The sequence below is a fragment of the Otolemur garnettii genome, unplaced genomic scaffold (assembly GCF_000181295.1).
Source record: "Otolemur garnettii isolate 467f Iridium unplaced genomic scaffold, OtoGar3 scaffold00028, whole genome shotgun sequence".
In the NCBI taxonomy this organism is placed as follows: Eukaryota; Metazoa; Chordata; class Mammalia; order Primates; family Galagidae; genus Otolemur; species Otolemur garnettii.
The window spans coordinates 1,509,534-1,529,524 of NW_003852423.1; the positions used below are offsets into that span (position 1 = coordinate 1,509,534).

A 19,991-nucleotide genomic window follows, 5' to 3' on the forward strand; every position below is an offset into this window, starting at 1 on the left:
AACTGTGTACATTAATACTATCATGGGGTACAGTGTGTTGTTTCTACATACAGTTTGAAATACTTTCATCCAACTAGTTAACATAGACTTCATGTCATTTTCTTAGTTATTGTGTTTCTTAGCATCTTATTATATGTTTATTATACTGTTCCACTGAGGCTCTGTTCATTTTCTTCTGTCTTGTTTTCTTCTCTGTATTTCTGTGTAGACAATTTCTCTGACCTACCTTGACATTCTTTATGCATGTTTTTTATTCTGTCCAAACTGCAGCTAATCCTATCCAAATAATTTTCCCTGGCACATACTGAATTATTGGCTTTAAGATTCCCATTTAGTTTTTTTTTCTTTGTTTGTTTCTTTTTTAGAGATTAGGTCTCACTTTGTCACCCAGGCTAGAGTGCAATAGCATTCTGTAACCTCAAAATCCTGGGCTTAAGAGATTCTCCCACGTCAGCCTCTTGGGTAGCTTGGACTACAGGTGCATGCCACCATACCCATCAATTTTTTTTTTTTCATAGACAGTGTCTTGCTGGATTACCTAGACTAGCCTCAAACTCCTAAGGTTAAGCTAGCTTCTCATCTTGACCACCCAAAATGCCTAAGCCATCTCACCTCGACCACCCAAAATGCCAGATTACAGGTGTGAACCACTTTGCCCGGTCTCATTTAGTTCCTTTTAACACGTTCTATATCTCTTTTGAAATGCCCTGACACTTCACCATTATATCCATTTTTCCTCTAGATTCTTTAACATGCTTATCATAATTACTTTCATATCTTTATATGGTAATTATCACCTTATGTTTTATTGTTTTCTTCCTTTAGTTTTCTTATAAAATTTGATTATGTCTTAGGCATTGTGTTTTAAAAAAATCAGTAGAGGCTAGAAAGGGCTTCTTTCTTTGGAGTTTAATTCTTTTTTTTTTTTTTTTTTTGCAGTTTTTTGCCAGGGCCGTATTTGAACCCTCCACCTCCAGTATATGGGGCTGGTGCCCTACTACAGGTGCCACCCCTGGAGTTTGATTCTTTTAAGAGTTTTTTTGTGTCCATAGTTATTTGAGGATTTTTTTTTTTTAAAAAAGCATGGTTTTTTCTTTGGTTTCTTTAGTTATTTATTGTTGCTTTGTCAGACTGAATGTTTTGCAAATCCGTCTCCCTCCTCATCAAAGGGTTGATCTCTAAAACAGATTCATTTTTGAGAGAATGTTGACATTCTTTCCTTTTCAAATTGTTTATTTCAAATGTTATATGTTGCATTCACAAAGGACAAATGCTATTGATTAGATTAGGGGCACATTGAGTTATGTCTCTATTTGATTGTTCAACGTAAATGCAGGAATGAACAAATATGTTACCAATGTACTTTTTGCACATCCACTGTTGAATAGCTAGTGAAATACTGGAGAAAGGGAGACACTTGGAGGTTATGGATTTACTTTTGGGGGAATCTACCTTGTTTTTGACCTTCTTACCTTCTTTTAACCAGGTGCTCTAACTCTTTCTGAAAACGCTGAAGTTAGCCACTCACAAACTGATTTATAGCTCCAAGAAGTGATTAACAAACACTTAAAAGCTCTTGAGTGAGATAAAGGTGACTCTACCCATTATTCACACTCTTTCTCAGGAACTAAGCCCTGTCACCTGGTTGGCCTGCTGGTTGTGTTCCCACCGTGCAGTCTGTTCCCTTCTAAATCTTCATTCCACCCATCTGCTTTTCTGGTGGCTAATATTTCAATTTCTAGTTTGTAGTTTTACCTGTCTGCTCATGATAATCAGATCTGTCTCCAGCCTCCATTTGGCTCTTGACTTTGGACTGTCCAGATTTCATTACTTGCATGTGGTTTAGCACGTACTGACTAAAAATCACAGCCTTTTTCTTCAGACTCTATCTACATCTCTCTCACCTCTAAACCTTCCCGAACTTTTCTCAGTCCCTGAAACTTAACTTTACACTTTTAGTCAATGTCTTGATGATATTTTAAGAAATGTTAGTGGGAACGAGTGCCCTTGAAACTAATTCTATTTATATTAGCATTTACTTATAAGATTTTTTTACTGCTGTTTTATTCATCTCAATATTTAAAATATAGAACAAATTAATAGTGGAAAATAGAAACTATTTTCAAGGAATATGTGTTTGTTTTTTAATCTTTGACAGTGTTCAATTTGATCCCTGCTGGTTTATGTATGTTGCAGACGACTTTCTCTTGCTTTTTGTTCAATCTCTGCAAAAGACATTGTTTTGCTTTTTTGATACTAGTGTCCAAATTGCAGGTATCACACACACTTGGAGAACATTAGTATTTTACACCTCTGTAATTTTATATGGCAGTAAATTTTATTCACACATGCATGCACACATAACCACATACACACATGCACCTCAGCTTGTAAAATACGGGATCTGGTCAATTGATTTGGTGTTTCTTTTGTTATTTCAGAATATTAAGGAGGTGTGCTTGAGCCAAAGCAATTAGTGTGCCTATCACACAGATAGTGTTCATTGTACCTAATGGTTGGCTTTTGCCCCTCCCAACTTCACCTCTCCCTCTTTCTTGATTTGCAACGACTTTTACATCTCTCTATGCCCATGTGTGCCCAATGATTTATCTAAGTGAATCATCCAGTTCCACCCAAATTGCTGCAAAAGACATTGCTTCATTTATTTTTCTGGCTAAGTAGTATTCCATGACATATATAATTTATTTCTATATCATTATTTCTTAATTAATTGATACTAGTGTCCAAAGTGTGTGTGATACCTGCAATTTGGACACTAGTATCAATTATAATTAATAATTGATTAGCAAAATGGGATATATATAATACATTATTCTATCTCATTATTTCTTAATTATATTATTATAATTATTAGTTATAATCAATAATTATTGATTATTATATTTAATACTAGTGTCCAAGTGCGTGTGATACCTGCAATTTGACACTAGTATCAATTAATTGATAATAATTAATTATTATATAGACATCCCATTTTATTAATCCACTCATGACTCAATGGGCCTTAGGTTGATTCCACATCTTTGCGGTTGTGAACTGTGCTGCAGTACATTCAAGTGCAGGTGTTTTTTTTTTTTTTTATTGCTAAAATTTCCTCTTTTCCTTTGGGTAGATATCCAGTAGTGGGATTGCTGGGTTGAATGGTAAGTCTAGATTTATTTTTTTGAGGACACTCCATACTGTTTTCCATAGAGGTTGTAATAATTTGCATTTCCACCGACGGTACATTAGTGTTCCTTTCTGCATCCATGCCAGCATGTGTTGTTTTTCCATTTTTTAATCGTAGCCATTCTGACAGGGGTAAGGTGATATCTAACTGTGGTTTTAGTTGGCATTTCCCTGATGATTAGTAAGTTTGGTTAGTGAGTCTGATGAACGTAATTTGGCGTACTTTATGTATAATGATAATAATATAATAATTTAATGTCTTTGGATGAAATTTGTATTCAATTGCCTGTTTTTGACTGAATTGATCCAATTTACTTGTTAGTAGCTATTCTTATAGTATATTGTGATGAATAATTATAGTTTATGAAAGAAAAATATTTACAGTTAGAATAATGGTATGGTCAAAGTTAAAATCATGTACCCAAAGAACCTGGACATTTTGATAATAGTTACAGAATGTCCATTGCTGACAGTTACTCCTAAAATTTTTGAAGTTCTATAAATCTAATTTAAAATGTCTGTAGGTCCTAAATGATACCACAAATACTAGTACTGTTGTTGATTCAGTGCAAACCAGTTGCAGTAAGATATGTGTATAATGAGAAAGACGTTACTGTGGTACATTTGTTGGTACAGTCTTTTTCCTCCAGTATAATCTTTGTTCAGGTCTGGATTATTGCTGTTCTTTTGTGCAGTGAACTTTACAAAAGGCATTATTTTCTTTCTCAAAAAATAATATCTAGTTCACTAAATAAATAAATAAATACATAGACAAAACTCTCCCCCCCTAATTCCTTCTTTTGGAGTTTTACATTCCAAGGCCATATTTGCATGATAAAAAAATCTGATTTTTTACCTGATTTTTTTTGGCCAATGTGATCCCCAAATCAGTCATGTTTCAAAAATTTCAGCCAATTTGAATTGTTGGGCCTTGTGTCAAATGAAACCACTGATTGATAAACTAAAGAACTTGCTTTCAGTGGGTTATAGTTGCCTTCTCAGGACCTATGTCCTGACGATTTCCTCCCTTCACAACAATACCTTCTCATAGTGGATCCATTGTCAATATTTTCTTAAAAGGCTCAACTTAAGTTACGTGTATTGTAAGCACCAGATGCCCTGTCTTCTTCCTAGCAGGAACCAGTTTTACGTGAAGGCATTTAGTCTCATCTATAGCCACAGCTCTCCCAGGATCAATGGTGTAGCCATTATGAGCCACAGAGACCAGGCTTCTTACGAACTGTTTTCCAGTGTTGCCAACAATCTCCTTCCTTCTGGATTCCTTAGGGGGCAGGGCTGGCAGCTGTACATGTGCTTTGTGATCCTCCATTCAGTTAACCTTCTAATGCTGGGCTCCTGTTTCCCTGGCTCCGGTGAGCTGGCTCAAAGGAACAAAACAGCATTCCCACATGTCCCTTGTTTTCTTGGCAAATCTGGCCACCTTCCTTAACCTTCTGCACTTTACTATGTGAAAGACAAACTTTGCCCTCCTTCAAAGGCTGTAGAGTAATAGAGTTGATTGTAAAGCAAACTGTCTTTCCTAAAGGTCTCTTTTAAAGCTGAAATTAACTTGTCTGAAGGTTTATCATTGCATACTCCAAAATGTCATGCAAATGGTGAATGTAAGTAAAAGGTAACACTGAAGACTGGCCTTGGTTTACTAATTCAAGTGTCAGATTTTACAGATAGTTCAGATATCATTTGGACATGCCTACTTACTTAAAAGATCCTTTTATCTTTCTCATGAAGACTTATATGTTAAGGCAAACCAACTATCTATAATCTTAGCAGACATGATATAATGCTTGTTACTTCTAAATACAATTTATTTCCAATAAACTAAAACTGAAAAAGGAAATGTTCTATTTTTACATTATTGTCACATAATTTAAATCATGTGTAACTGTTTTTCAGAGATTAATGTACCTGAAAAGGAAGACCTTAGATTACAGGGGTCCTCAAACTTTTTAAACAAGGGGCCAGTTCACTGTCCTTCAGACCATTGGAGGGCCGGACTACAGGCCCCGGGATGAGTCAGCTGCTAAGCAGGAAAGGCAGCTGTGGCAAAAACACCTGGCTGGCCAGATAAATGTCCTACACTGGCTGCATGTAGCCCACGAGCTGTAGTTTGAAGACACCTGAGTTAGAATATGTCAAGTAACCAAAGTTACTATGGGAATAGAAATTTTGAATTGGAGCTGATCAGGTCACATTAAATAAATGATGAACTGTACCATATTCTTTATGGTCCAGTTGCTATTAAAGCTTATTTAAGAGCCTATTAACAACATAGCTAAGTCTGTGCCATTCCCGAAAATAAGAATCTGAGCCAATTGTTGCGCAAGCTCTTACAAGGTCAACAAAGTCCGGGGCAGTAAGGTAGGAGGAAAGACTGCCTCTGTTTCTTTCTCTGCCCCTGAATTTGTTTCTAATCATCTAAATCCCTCAATCCATAACCAGAGAGTAATAGCAGGGGAAGGTAGTATTCATCCAACTTTTTTTTTAATATTCATCCAGCTTTCAAGCATGACCTTACTCAATGATTTTAACATCCATTAATATCAACAAGGGCACTATGTTTCATTTCTGTTGAATGATTTTGAGTTTCTTTACATGAAAGAATGGAAACTCATACCATTATGTTGAGTGTAACCAGTACAATTTTGGATAGTGTCAAGTTCGAATGACTTGCTATGAGTGTTCTAGAAGGAACTAGTAAATTCTGATGTTTTACCTTATTCAACTTCACCTGAATAGATGAGAGAAATCCTTATAATATAACCTCTAGCTTAATGTGGCCAGGTAAGCAGTAACATTACATTTTAAATATCATAGCAACAAATATTATTACCCACCACCCCCAACCAAAACCAACCAAAAAACCCTAACAGGTTCCAACAGAGAACACACTTACTTCAAGTAATGATTTTTTAAATTTTAGTATAGTAGGAGAACAATTAAGATTTTTCTCACCAATTAAATCTTTTAAAAATATAATTTTTACCGTATTTCTTATTCTTTAACCTCTGTGCAACTTAATATAAAGAATCAGAAGTTTATTACTATAATTTTTTTAATGTGTAAAACTGGCTAATGTATGCTTTATTTTCATTACTCTATTATTCTATCACCAGGTAAAAGACTTGTACATATGATGAGTGAGTTTGTTGGAAGGTTGGAAAGGGCAATTATGAGCAAACCAATTTGTTGGTAGAAAAATTGTGCTGTCTTGGCATAGTTATGTAAATTGTAGGCTCTGGCCTCTTTCAATACTTCTTTTTCCCAGAGCCAATTAGCCTATGCACAGACTTATTTGATAATTATAGTTATCATTGAGTAGCAAAGCAGATTAAAATATTCCAACTTTTCTTAAAACAAAGCCAAAACAAAAACCTCAACTTATTTTTAGGTAATCAGTATTTCTTGAAGTCATTTTCAAAATTGATAATGTGTCAATATGCATTTAGAGTAGCTGGAATTTTTTTTTTTTTTTTGGCTCCCAGTAAAATATTTCAAGCATATAGAGTATTGCATATGAATTTTCAGTTCAGCAAATGTATTGGAAGTAATAATTCAACCATCACATCTTCACTTGGAAATACATGCTGTAGAGTTTTTCCATGCAGTTCCTGGTTTAAATACATATTATTTCACTGAGCATTGGTACTTTAGTACATTTAAAAATATTTTAATGTTGTACTTAGGCATTGGAAGGTAATTACTGAGCTCTAAATTAGAAACTAAAAGAGAAATTTTAAAAACAAAACCCCAATCAGTTGCTCTGACATACTCAATTAGTTTTTGGATAGTAAGCAGTTATGTTATGCATAAAACATTTGTCTCCACAGGATCTATGTCTTTGATTTTATTCTTATAGTTTCCCCCAAATAGTGACATATTTAAAAATTAATTAAAAAACTAATATTGGATCAATTACTTCTAACAAAGAAGCATATCATTTCAATAGTCATGTCATCTCTTGTTATCAGTTTATAAATGGCACATGGACTTTTGATTCTCTGCATTGCAGTTATAGTATTATCCAGAATAAATAAATCAAAATGATAGGAAACGGCTAACCAGACTACTTAGTACAATAGGGAGTGTTAGTTTAAGGTCTAATTCATTGCTTAGTATTTTTCAAAGTCTTTCCAATCTTTGCTTCCCTAGTTTGGATTCCATATGTATTGGCTGATTCTGATATACAATTTGTTCTTACTGTATCACTGTTGTCAGTGGTTATTAATCCCTTATTTTTCATGATTTTGAAAACTAAATCACTCTAGGTAATTACTATAGGTTAGGATTAGTAGTGATTCTTACCACCCATTTACTACCTGCTTGGTCCTGGGGATGTTGGTGAAATGAATACAAGCAAAAAGATCAGATTATTTTGTACTTTCTGAATTTTTTGTAAACGTGATTGCCATAGCAATAGACTTAGCTTATGTGAAATATGTGAAGTCAAAAAAAATGAATGTTTAAAGTGGCTCCAGTAATTTACTGCCTGCTCTTTATTTGCCTGGGGAGAGTTTCACTGTATATATAAGGAACACAAAAATAAATTTGACATTTTGATGTACTTGCTCAGAAAATGTGGATTTTATAATTCTTGAAAATAGACTAGTCTAAAATGGATGGATTCCTTTTCTTCAAATCCATTTTTACAAGTGCCTTTGGTTTTCTTTCCTGGGTGCTACACAGATATATTTGGCGACTTAATATTTGCCTGTATTTCCCCATAAGGTGACACCGGAAAACATCATTTCTTCCCGTTAAGCTGAGGAGAAACATTAATAAAATAACAATCTAAACAACAATAAGAAAGTAGAGATGTGAACATTCAGTCATTGAAACATGAATTGCTACCTTTGGTGATGTTAAAATAGCGCCAAAGCTCCATTATTGGTTCATATCCATTACTGAAGAGAATGTAAAACTTGAAAAGAGTTTTAAAGACCAGATTATTGGTGGGGTCACCTCTATGGTTTATCTTACAAGGGTACAAGTGAATCTTTCTAAAAGCAGAGTATGAACATTTTAACTCAATAAATAAGAAATGACGTGAAGCTTATGTTAACCAGTTTGATGAGAGTATTTCAAAATGTATATGAAAACAGCACACTGTACCCCATGATTGCATTAATGTACACAGTTATGCTATAAGAAATAAAACAAACAAACAAAAAAAGACCAGATTATTAAAACAAAATCATATCACCACTAAACTGAAATAAATCCATGGAAAAGTGCTATAGGATGCATTTGTTTAGATTAATTGCTTGGTCTTTATAACCTATAACAAAATATAAGTCAACTAGCTTTTTCTTATTGTACACTAGGAAAAAAATCAAAATCGTCTGCAGTAATATGGCATTTATTTTACTACACCAGTCTGAGATACTTAAAAATTAAAAGAGATTAAGTAAGACTCATACGCACTCCAAAGTTTGAGAAAACATATTTGTTTTCACAAAATGAAAATACTTAACTATTATCACTGCATACTTTTTTCTATTTTGTGGTATTAGTAGACTTTTGAGTCCTTTGAAAGAGAAGATTGATTATTTAAGAAACTGACTGGAAAATACTTATAGAAGAAATACACATTCTTGAGCCAAGAAAAAGTCTGGTTCAAGTGATACAATATACAACAATTCTTAGTGCTAAATAATAAGGGATACAGAAAAATACTAAACAGAGTTCCTGTCAAGAAGGTTAGGATCCAGTGTGACTGACAAATATTTTAGTAAGAGTAATAATCACTTTTGAAAGCCCTTTCCACAGTTTCATAAAATCAATTGTAAGGCAGAAAATATCTCATGTGTTTCTAAGGAAGAAGGCCTTCACAAGTCTCATTGGCCAGCTCCCACAAAAATCTGGGGTGCAAAATTTAAGGCCCGTGAATGAAGGAAGAACTTTCAGCCAATGGCCTTGGTGAGGAGAATGGCCAAAGGAAGAGGTAAATACCCAGGGTAGTATCTACTCCCAAATTTATTTTATCATTCTTTACTGGCCACTATAAATCAGACACTATGTAAGTTTAGAAGACAAAATATTGAGTAAAAAGTAGATGCTTTGGGGAGTTGTAAGGAAGGTATTAATAATTTGTAAATATTAAGTATTAAATCATTTATATGATTTATCATTATATAAACAAAAATAGGAAAAGCAAATAAATCAAATAATCATACGAAGAAATGCACTGTTACAAATAGAGATGAGTTCTCAGAAACAGGGGTTGGCAGATCTCTTAAGAACATAATACAGAGTATCTTAGGCTGTACTATTATAACAAACTACTGCAGACTGGGTAGTTTACAACAAGCAGAAATTTATTTTCTCATGATTCTAGAGGCTGAGAAGTCCAAGATCAAGGCATCAACAGGTCTTGTTGTCTGATGAGTGCTGTCTCTGCATTTAAGTTGGTGCCTTGTTGATACCTGTACCTGAGGGGAGGAAGACTATGTTCTCAGGTGGTGAAAGGGAGATGGTCAAGCCAGCCAAAGCCTGCAGGAAGCTGTTTTTAAGCCTTTAATCCTATTTATGAGGGAAGGAAATCTCAAACTTACTTTTGTGTTTCTTATATACACAGTGAAACCGACCCACTTTTAGCCCTTGTATTTTGGGGGGGGAGACATCTTCAAACCTAAATGAAGAGGGACTTGATGTTAACTTATAAAGGTCCAGGGATGGTTTCTCTGTGGAAATTAGGTTGGAGTTGGAATGGGTAGGGTAGATAAGAAGGCATTATTTAGGCAAAAGGAGAGGGTAGGGAAGAAGAGACTTTCCACACAGCACTAGAAATACATGCAAAGAACTGTGGCTAGGAAGCAAGGCAGACTGGAGGAATCAAAGGACCATTGTGGCTGGAGTGGAGGAAACAAAGTGGACTGTGGTACAAAATAAAGCTGAAGCAATTGAAAAAACCAAAACCAACTATTTCTTTATACTCTCAATTGACACAGAGTATTTCAGATACAAGATGTTTGGGTTTTTTCCATGCCAAACAATTCTCCAGTTATTTATAGATACCTACTTTGCATTCTACAGTTTAACTTACTGGCCATAGTCTGCCTGGAGATTGAATTGGATCCCATAAGTTAAAGGCTCAGTCTCACTGCTCCCACTTCATATGCCAGCTGCAACACCTGTGCTTCTGACTGATTGGCTTTAAGTCAGAGGTTACCATCCCCCTCTCTTTACATTTGGTTATTCACTAGGAGGGCTCATAGATCTCAAAAAAAAAAAAAAAAAAAACCAAACCCCATTTATTTACTAGATTAGTGGTTTATTATAAAGGACACAACTCAAGAACAGCCAGATGGGAGCAATGCATATGACAAAGTATGGGAGAAGGTACAAAGCTTCCATGCCCCCTCCAGATGTGCCACCACCCACCTCCTCTATGTGTTCACCAGCCTGGAAACTTCCCAAACCCTGTCCTTTTTAGAGGTTCCACTATAGGGGCCTGATTGATTAAATCATTGGCTGTAGATCATCAACTCAAACTTCAGCCCCTCTCCTCTCTCTAGGGGTGGGAGGATGGGGCTGAAAATTCCAACTCTGTAATGATGTTATCGTTCCTTTGGAAGCCAACCCCCATTCTGAGGCTATCCAAGAGCCCCAGCCATGTGTCATTTCAGTAACATACAAAAACCACTTCATTTCAGAGAATGCAAGGATTTTAGAAGCTGCACTAGGAAACAAAAGCAAAGACTAATACATATTTCCTTTGTATATCATAGGTGGGCAGAAATTATGGCAGTGATGCTGTTCCTGGTAATGACAGAGTCTAGGGGTATGAGTATAAACAGAAGACAAATGTATGGAAGGCAAAGTCAGAGAACTGAGCAGTCAGGACATTGAATGCATTATTTGGGTGGATGTTAGAATCACTGAGGATAATTACTGGAGGAGTGATGGAAAGAAAGGCAGAAATTCAAAAGGCAAATATTTAAGAAATGGCTATAGATACAAGTACAATAAATTTGAGTGATATTTAGAAGCAAAATCTATAACAATTATAACAAATCTATAACAATAAACTAAAATGAGAAGAGGAAGGATCGGGAAAGGGAACCATTGAGGACAATTCAATGGTCCTTGTTTTGAGTCACAGAAAGACTTATGGTATCATTGCTAAACTAGAGAAGGCTGGAAGAAGATCAGGAAGTTGATCTTAGATATACTGAATTTTAAGTGATCTTGGTCTATTCAAGTGGTATTGAGTAGGTAGGAAGATATATTGGTCTGGTGATCAGAGAAGAATTCATCCTGGAACTAGAAACATGTGGAGTGTCTCATGCTGGGTGATGGCTGAATTCGTGAGTGATGGCATTACCCAGCAGGTGTGGAAAGAGGAGATAAGATGCTTAAGACACTTGACCTTGAGTACATTCAGTATTTAATGAGCAGACTCAGCATGAGCCTTCAGGGGAGACTGATTAGGAAGTGGAAAGAGAGATAGGAAAACTAGGAGAGTATGAAGTCTAGAAGCCAAGGGAAGAGTCTTATAAAAAGGAAGATGTAGCCAATATGTCAAAAGCTAATGAGGGGACAGCAGATTGAGAGAAGTAAAATATCCTTGGATTGGATTCAGTGGCAAAAAGGCCATAGGTGACCTTCATAAGAGCTCTTTTAGTGTACTAATGAGTTTGGAAGAGAAATTAGAGGTCAATGACCGTGGCAAAGATGAGGAAAAAGAGAAAGGAGAAAACAGGATAGGTCACCTTTTAAGAATTTTAAGTTGTTAAAAAGGGAAGGAAAAAAGTATGGCAGCTGGAAGGACTGATGGGATTGTGGGTGGTGATCATTATATATTTACATTTTTTAATGGCAGAAACTTGAGTCTATTTAAGTCTCAATGAAATGCATATAATTGAGAGGGAATTTTTAATATGAATTTAACATTAATGTGAAAAGTTTGATAAGTGATAGCAGAAAAGTAGGAGGGGATGAAATCCAAACTGGAGGTAGCAAAACAGATTTTAGGGGGCCCAATAATACCTTCTCCAGTGTAACAGGAAGAAGATTGAGCCAGATTATCTCAGGATTTAGATTTAGTCAACCTACTGTGTTTTATCTTCTCTTTTTCTGGGTGATGTAATCTTTTTTTATAAGAAAATCTTGCGGGATGGGTGCATCGGGCTTTGTACTCTTAAAGAAGCAGAGAAGAGTCAAGAAAACCATCTCTCCCTTCCATGGCCGGCAGGTTTGTGGGGTGTGAGGGAGGAAGCTGCTACCTCTGGAGCAGACTGTGGGAGATGCAACCTTGCAAGGTTTCAGAGAAGACACAAGGGCCACTCTGAAAAGACGGGAAAAAGTCAGGGAGTTTGGTGTTCCTGAAGACACAATGGAAGGTTGGGTGAATCATGATGACTGAGAAGAGGTTTACCGATACTGGCAAGAAGATAATCTTCAACCTGAGATCAAGCAGTTTTAGAAGCACTTTAGCCGAATAGTGGAGGCCACTGCAGGTTATAAAATGAAAGGCTGATCCTTCAGGTATAAGAGAAAAGAGGAAGATAGAATTCAAGTTTGTTTGTTTTTACTATTTTTTATAATCCAGCCAATTCTTTATATAAGATTTTATTTCCATGTTGTTCCTTAACATGCACAGACCGTAGTCACAATAACTTCCTTCTGTAGCACTTTCCAAAATCTTTTCTTCGTGAAAATGCTTTCCCCCTGCCCAGAATACCCTCTAAATCAGCGGTTCTCAACCTGTGGGTTGCGAGCCCTTTTTAACAATGAAAATACACTGCGACATTAGGAAGGTTGAGAACCACTGTTCTAAATTCTTTCTCTACCTATGTGAACACAGCTCTTTAGGTAAGACCCATTAATAGCTACCTCTTGACTTTCTTTTTTACGATATATTTTTACTGTGAAATAAGTCATGTCTATTGTAAAAGCATTTGGAAAGTAGGTTTTCCAATTATAATGAAATTATTATTTAAAAATAAAGTGATACATATAAGACCTTTCCTTAGATCATACTGTATATATTATTAACATTTATATTTTAAAAATTAAAATTATAAAGTCTTTTCTGTTTCACTTAAATATTTATAATACCAGACTTTCAATGACTGTCTACGATTCTGCTGTATACATGTGCCATAGTTTATTAACCATTCTGCTAAAACTATTAGTTAAGTAGGCAATTCCCATTTTTTCCCATTATAAATAAAACATTATTTTAAAATGATTGCTGGGTACATAGTTAATAACACCTTTAAGGCAAATTTTTTTAAACACATTAATAAGTCCATGTGTATGAATGGTTTTTAAAGACTCTGGATAAATACAGGTAAAATATTTTCCAGAAAGGCTGTAATAAATTATCCTTCTATAAGCAGTATATTAGTATGTTACATGTACACATCACTCAATAGTCATTCTAGAGTGTCTTTTTTTAAAATTTCAATATCCTGGGTGGAAAATTCTCATTGGGGTTTTCAGCTGTATTCATTTGATCACTAATTAAGCTGAATATCTCTTCTTATAGTTATTAGCCACTGGATGTTTTCTTCTTTGTATTGTTTGGTCATGTCCTTCAACCCTGAAATAGTGTCTTAATTGAATTATAAAATACAGCTTAGTACTGTTAATAACAGTACTAATATAACAGTACATGCCAGAGTTACTTCAGCTTTCCGTGATGCATTCCAGCTAATCTGGAGGTTAAGGCATTTCTTGATCATAGATAGATCCAATTGCTACTCAGCCCTGGAATTCTTTATAAAATTCCAAAACATGGGCTAGGAATTGACTCAGGGAATCCAATAAAGTTGCAAAGAAAATTCTTCCTATGCTAATTATGCTGCCTTGTATCCTATATTGGTTATTTTCATCCTAACATTTTCCCAGTGAACTATGCTGTGTCTGTCATAATCTTTACTAAATTATTTTTTTCAGAAGTCCTACAGCATTTTATAGTCTCATTATACAGTATTAATATTTCAGCTCCTGTTGTCCTATATTGTTCATTAATAGTTTCATGAATGTTAACTTTTCATTGCCAGATAGGTAGTGAGTCCCTTAAGAACAAGAACAGGGAATATATTTATCACCATTCCTGGATTTCTAATTGGTCTTGTGTCATGAGACTTCTAATTCGCTTCTGAGATTATCATTGTACATACTCACCCAAATAGATAGCAAATTAACCACGATGTGTTAAATGGCCATAATATTCTGGGAAAAACATATGTATACTTAAGACATAGAGAATAGATGAGTTTTCTCCATAGTTTTTTGCATGCTGCAAAAGGTTGGAAAAAAGTATCTCTGGGGTATATTAAAGTTGTTTCAAAAGTTTTAGGATTGTGTATTAAAGAAACACTCTCTTTTGAACATGTTACTTGAACCATAGTTAAGTGAAAGGTGGTGTAAAGCATGTGATGAATGATTATTTTTCACGTCAAACAACCCAATTTTTCTGAGCATGCTGGCTTTGCGAGGATTTATAGTCCTCTGCCTTCATGCCGGAGTTACTTCAGCTTTCCGTGATGCATTCCAGCTAATCTGGAGGTTAAGGCATTTCTTGATCATGGATAGATCCAATTGCTACTCAGCCCTGGAATTCTTTATAAAATTCCAAAACATGGGCTAGGAATTGACTCAGGGAATCCAATAAAGTTGCAAGTCTTGGCAGCCATCCAAGCTAAATTTATAGACTGGAAGAAATATGGGCTTTCCATTGTTCTCTTTTTCACCTTTCTGGGGTTTCGTTTGTGTATATGTGAGTGCGTGAGTGTAAATTTATCATTTTGCTGATGCTGGAGTGGAAGTAACCGTTGAGGGGACCCAGCTAAAGAATTTTCACTTCGGATCTTCCCTGCTCTTTCCGAACTTTGACCCAAACCTGCACCAGGAGTGAATTTCTTCTTCCTCTGTAGGCTGTGGATGTCATAAAGTACAAAGCTATTCTTGAAAATGAATCATGTTAGTTTTAACAGCTGACGTGCGTGTTTGCCCACTAGGTACAACTCCCAAATCCCTGTTCTCCTGACTCTGTGGGAGCCTTCTTTTTGAGACACGATCTGAGAAAATGTGATCTCATATATTGTTTCTGTTCATACTATGACGGGTAAGGGAGGCTACAGAGACAAGCTCAGCAGAGTCTAAGAGACCTCGGGTTTTTGTTGCGTGTAAGCCTGGTGCTTTGTAGTGCACAGAGATCCAACCAATCTCCCCTTAATCTGACCATTGGAAACCTGTCTTATTCTTACAGAATGGGTTTGCTGTTGTGAGGCCCCCTGGCCATCACGCTGAAGAATCCACAGCCATGTAAGTACCAGGGACTGCTGCCCATCTCCAAGCGCCACGGTTCCTGGCGGTCACCTGCCTTGTGCATGTTTCTGAAGCCTCTAATTGTTAGCAGATGGACTGAGAAATCTTGCGAGGTACTCCCAGAAGCAGATTTATGGCTTCAGAGATCATATAGCATTTTAAAAAATGCTCTGAACATTATTTATAATGGTTTTCCTGGATGACTTGCTTTCTTATTTCTCTGTTCTTCTCTTTTCCGCAGGGGGTTCTGCTTTTTTAATTCAGTTGCAATTACCGCCAAATACTTGAGAGACCAACTAAATATAAGCAAGATATTGATTGTAGATCTGGTATGTATTCCTGGCCAGAGCTGCATTTCAGTGACTCTAGATAAAAGGGAGTGGATTTGTATTTCTAGGTTAGGTTGTCTTGCTTTTAGCACTTGCAAACAACTGAAGGGTGTGTTTCCTTTGAATGTGGAAACTCATTAAATTCAGGATTGCAGTTCTGAAACCATAAACATTCACGTTTCACTTTCATGGTGTTAACTGCAATTTAATGAGAAGAAGGCGCAGATCAGGGCAACTTTTATGATCCTTAAATGAATTGATACTTCCACAGTTAAAATAACCCAACAGAACCTGAATTTACTTTTCCCTACAGAGTATAGACTACATAGTCAGATGTGCTGGAAAGAATGCTGTTGCTTTGGTAACCAATTGGCCACTTCCCCTGGTTAGCAATCGTGTTGCTTGTTGTGCAACAGTGGTAATATTAAAACAAGTCAGCATGTCATTCTGACTGAAAAGATCTCAGATCTCAGTTGCCAGTTTGGGATGACTCCCTGCAGGAACCCTGAGTGATTAAAAGGCAGAGCATTAGATTAGTCTTGCATTTGAACACGATGCATTCTCACACACTGGAGTTATAATTTGTTTAAGGAATGGTTTGTTTAAAAGCAGATGACACTTGGCATGTTGTCTATAGTGTACTCGGGAATAATGAGCTGGAGATCTGCCCCATACAAAAAGGACCAACCTAGGAAAGGGCAAAAGAGAGCTGAATGGTGATTTATGAGTCCCGTTTTCGGTTTGCCTCCAGTTCACGAGGAGGTGTAATAGGTTGTCTGACAAAGCATAGACAGGAAATGAACCCTGGCATCCAAACCAAACCTGCTACATCTGCACTTAATTAATTTTTGCAGGTGATAAAAGATTTAAAGGCAAAATATGTTAAAGGTTTTTTTGAAGTGCAAGGCTTAATAGTCTAAATCTTGTTCATATCTGCACTCATAATTAAATCTTATTGGAAGCCTTGGCCTCCCCCTCCAGCCCTCGGATTCAGTTAAGCAGGCACACCAAAGGGTTGAGAGAGCACAGGCAAAGCCATGTGAAGAAATACTTAGTTAAGTTAAAATAAAGATAAAAGGAGTGGAGACTGATTTCCATTTGCAGGGCTTGGTTGGAATGGCTGTGTTTCACACACTGTATTGTAGCCTTCCTGCAAGCACTTTGGTGTGAAGAATGTTGGAACCCAATTATCCATGTATTTTCCAAACATGCTTAATTTCAGTGTAGCTCATACTTCACCATTAAAGAAATGTGTTGAAGGCCTAGATATATAGCAGCAACGTTTTATAATTTTACAAAAACGAGGATACCGAACCTATTTTTCCCAGGACATACAGACATTTTAGGTAATGTTTTGCCTACTTTGAAGATTTGCATTTAAAAAAAAATTAGTGTAAGTTCTGTGACAGAAAGATACACCCAAAACTTAAAGACCAGAGCATAGAAGAAGACCCAAGATTGTGAGGGAAAAAGAATTTCTCAATTTGTCAAAATCATGTGGGAGGAACATTGGTGTATTGATCAGCTGGTGGTCATATCCTTCAGAATATGTTAGCATTTATTTTCTAAGCCATGTCCTTTGCTACTATTTTATCATTCTGTGACAATAATAAAAAACTGTTGAGTTCCCTTTGAAAGCACATTTGTGCTAGCCAAACTCAAAGTCAAGTGAATTGTACAAAAGAGACTTAAAAGCTACTCTAATGCGGTATAGGAATAGAAGACTACTGGGGAATTTTTTTTTAAATAAGTTACTTGGTAGCTCAAAGGAGTTTCCTGTAAGCTTGCTGGCTTTGATTATGAATTTGCTCCATTATCAAATCATAAAGAATACAGATTTCCCAACAGGAAACTTGGGAGAGTTTTTATTTCAAATTCTCTAAATATATGAAGTTCTGTCCAAAGGGTTGCCTCTGAGATCACCACCAGCCCACATATTCTTACTTTCAATTCTTCCAACTTCTGCAGCTGCAAGGCTACTTTGAGGAAATTCCTGTTTCTTCCAGCTGTGGAGAAGGAAGTTTTAAAGTGCCACGTGGCCCAGAGACATCCGTTCTGCCTGGCTGACAGGTCTATTCTGCAAGTTAGCAAAAGAAGAGGTGAAGGTTCTTCAGTGGCAAAAGAGTTTCATTCCTGCACATTTCAAGTCATTAACAGTAATGGACAGGGTGGACTAGTTCCCCAAACTCTAGGGCCAATAGATGGCAAAGCTACTCCATTGTCTGGTAGCTAATTCAGTATTTTTATTTATGCTTAGCAAATACAGAGCCAGAGTTCAAATTCACCTCCTATTTTGGGTCATCACCAAATTCATAGGTTTTGAGTATTTTACGCAGGAATGATTCTAGCTGATCTGTGGAGAGCATTCATTCCATTTCTCTTTCTGAGGAAGATTCCACGCACGTTCATATTGGTGTGAAAGAAAGCAGTTGTACTTATTTGCTTTTCAACTTGTAAGACTTGCTTATGTGGTTAGAGCACTCAATTTTCCTAGAAGTAGGATCTGCCTGCATGACTCGTATCTTTTAGATAATGTGACTTGTAGTTTGAAAATAATATTTTTTAGGCTTGGTTTGTAAGAGAAAATTTAATTTGAATGTCCTAGGAATTGGAGAAATTTCACTGTTGTTCAAGTACATTCAGACCTGTGTCACAAGTCCCTAAACTAAATAATTAATGATAACAAAGCTGATAGAATATATGGTTTATTCAAAGCTATTTTAACATAATAATGAGAATTGTTTGTTCCAAATCCTTGTACAGGATCTATTTTCACATTATGCCTTTTAATCAATGAAGTATTGAAATGATTTTTCAGCATTTCTGAGCATATCTTAGATGTAAGATCTATTTGGGGGCTTTTAATGATTCATTTTATTTCATTCCTAGAGTGATTTCTCATGATCAATAATTTTCTTCTGTTGGTCTAGTATATATTTATTGTTATGGAGAAATGAATCTCTGATTACACATGAGCAATCAGTACTTAGTGTGACTATTTTGCAACAAAGAAAACTCCAAAAAACAAAGATATTCTCTAGGTTATACTGTAAGTTGTTGCCCCAAACAAAAAGCACACTTGGATTTGACCAATATCTCTAAATACTTGGTGAATATGAATATAGAATCAAAGATTTCCCAAGCATTAGAATGGATTTGTGTATTTTAACAAATAATGTCTGTTGAAACAAGACTATATTTCATATTCAGAGTATTAAGACACTGACAAACCCTCAACACGTTTTTTAAGAACCAATAATTTTATATCTGAGAAAATTTATCATCTTATGTTTGACTTCCTTGAATAAACCTTTATAGTATCCCTAAAAAAACAAAAGTAATCAAGGCTTTTCAAAAAGTAATCTGCTTTTCAAAAGGTGGATATATTTATACCTAAAGCAAACTGTGTCTTGCCCCTATCACGAAAATTGCATAGGGAAATTGCAAACGTCCCTTTGCTGTTGTTTTTCAAAATATTTTGTCTCTCCATTCTCTATTTATTCAGTAACAAACACAAAAGATATTGTGGCTTACCTTGTTTCTGTTTTGCTTACACAGGGGAAAACAGTTTTACTTTCCCCTTCTTCCTTTCCTTTGATTATTCAGAAATCTGGGAATTAATACAAAGTATCATTTTTCCCCAGTTTGTATGTCTTTAGCTGGAATGATTTTCTAGATGAAGCACAACTGCCCCAACAGTATGGTTGTGGATGTGTTTATTGTTGAAAAGGAGGGGAGGATTACTGTATGTCTACACTGCGGAAGGCAAGCTCAACGCAGGTTCTCAGAACTCACTAAAAGGCTTTGGCATCTAGTGTGTGAGTAGTGGGCGGGAGGTTATAGTAGACACAAGTTACATAATCCTCTCAAGGGGCAACAATGGCCAGGAACTTCACCTCATAGGTTGGCCAAGAGTACGAAAGGGATAATGAATGTTAAGTACAAGTGAGGCGTATAGTAGTCGAGAGTTTGCCCTTTGGAGTAGGAGGAAATGGATTCAGGACCCAATCTTGCAATTTACTCTCTGCATAGTCTTAGAAAATTATGAAACAATCTGACCAGCAGTTTGCTTGTATTTTAAATTAGTGGCAATTTCTCACATATTATGTATAATTATTAAATTATTCATGCAAGATATTTATGCAGTACGTGACAAAAGTTATATGAATCATT

The 19,991-nt window shown here is 35.9% G+C and overlaps 1 protein-coding gene across 2 annotated transcripts in view; it reads left to right on the top strand.

The window, feature by feature from the left end:
- The window catches only part of HDAC9 (histone deacetylase 9), a 906,973-nt gene that overhangs the window by 721,032 nt on the left and 165,950 nt on the right, over nucleotides 1-19,991 (top strand). For both annotated transcript variants that reach the window (XM_012804388.2, XM_003788483.2), the window contains exons 18-19: nucleotides 15,431-15,486; nucleotides 15,731-15,818. In XM_012804388.2, coding sequence (XP_012659842.1) covers nucleotides 15,431-15,486; nucleotides 15,731-15,818 — 144 coding nt within the window. The remainder of the gene's footprint in view (nucleotides 1-15,430; nucleotides 15,487-15,730; nucleotides 15,819-19,991) is intronic.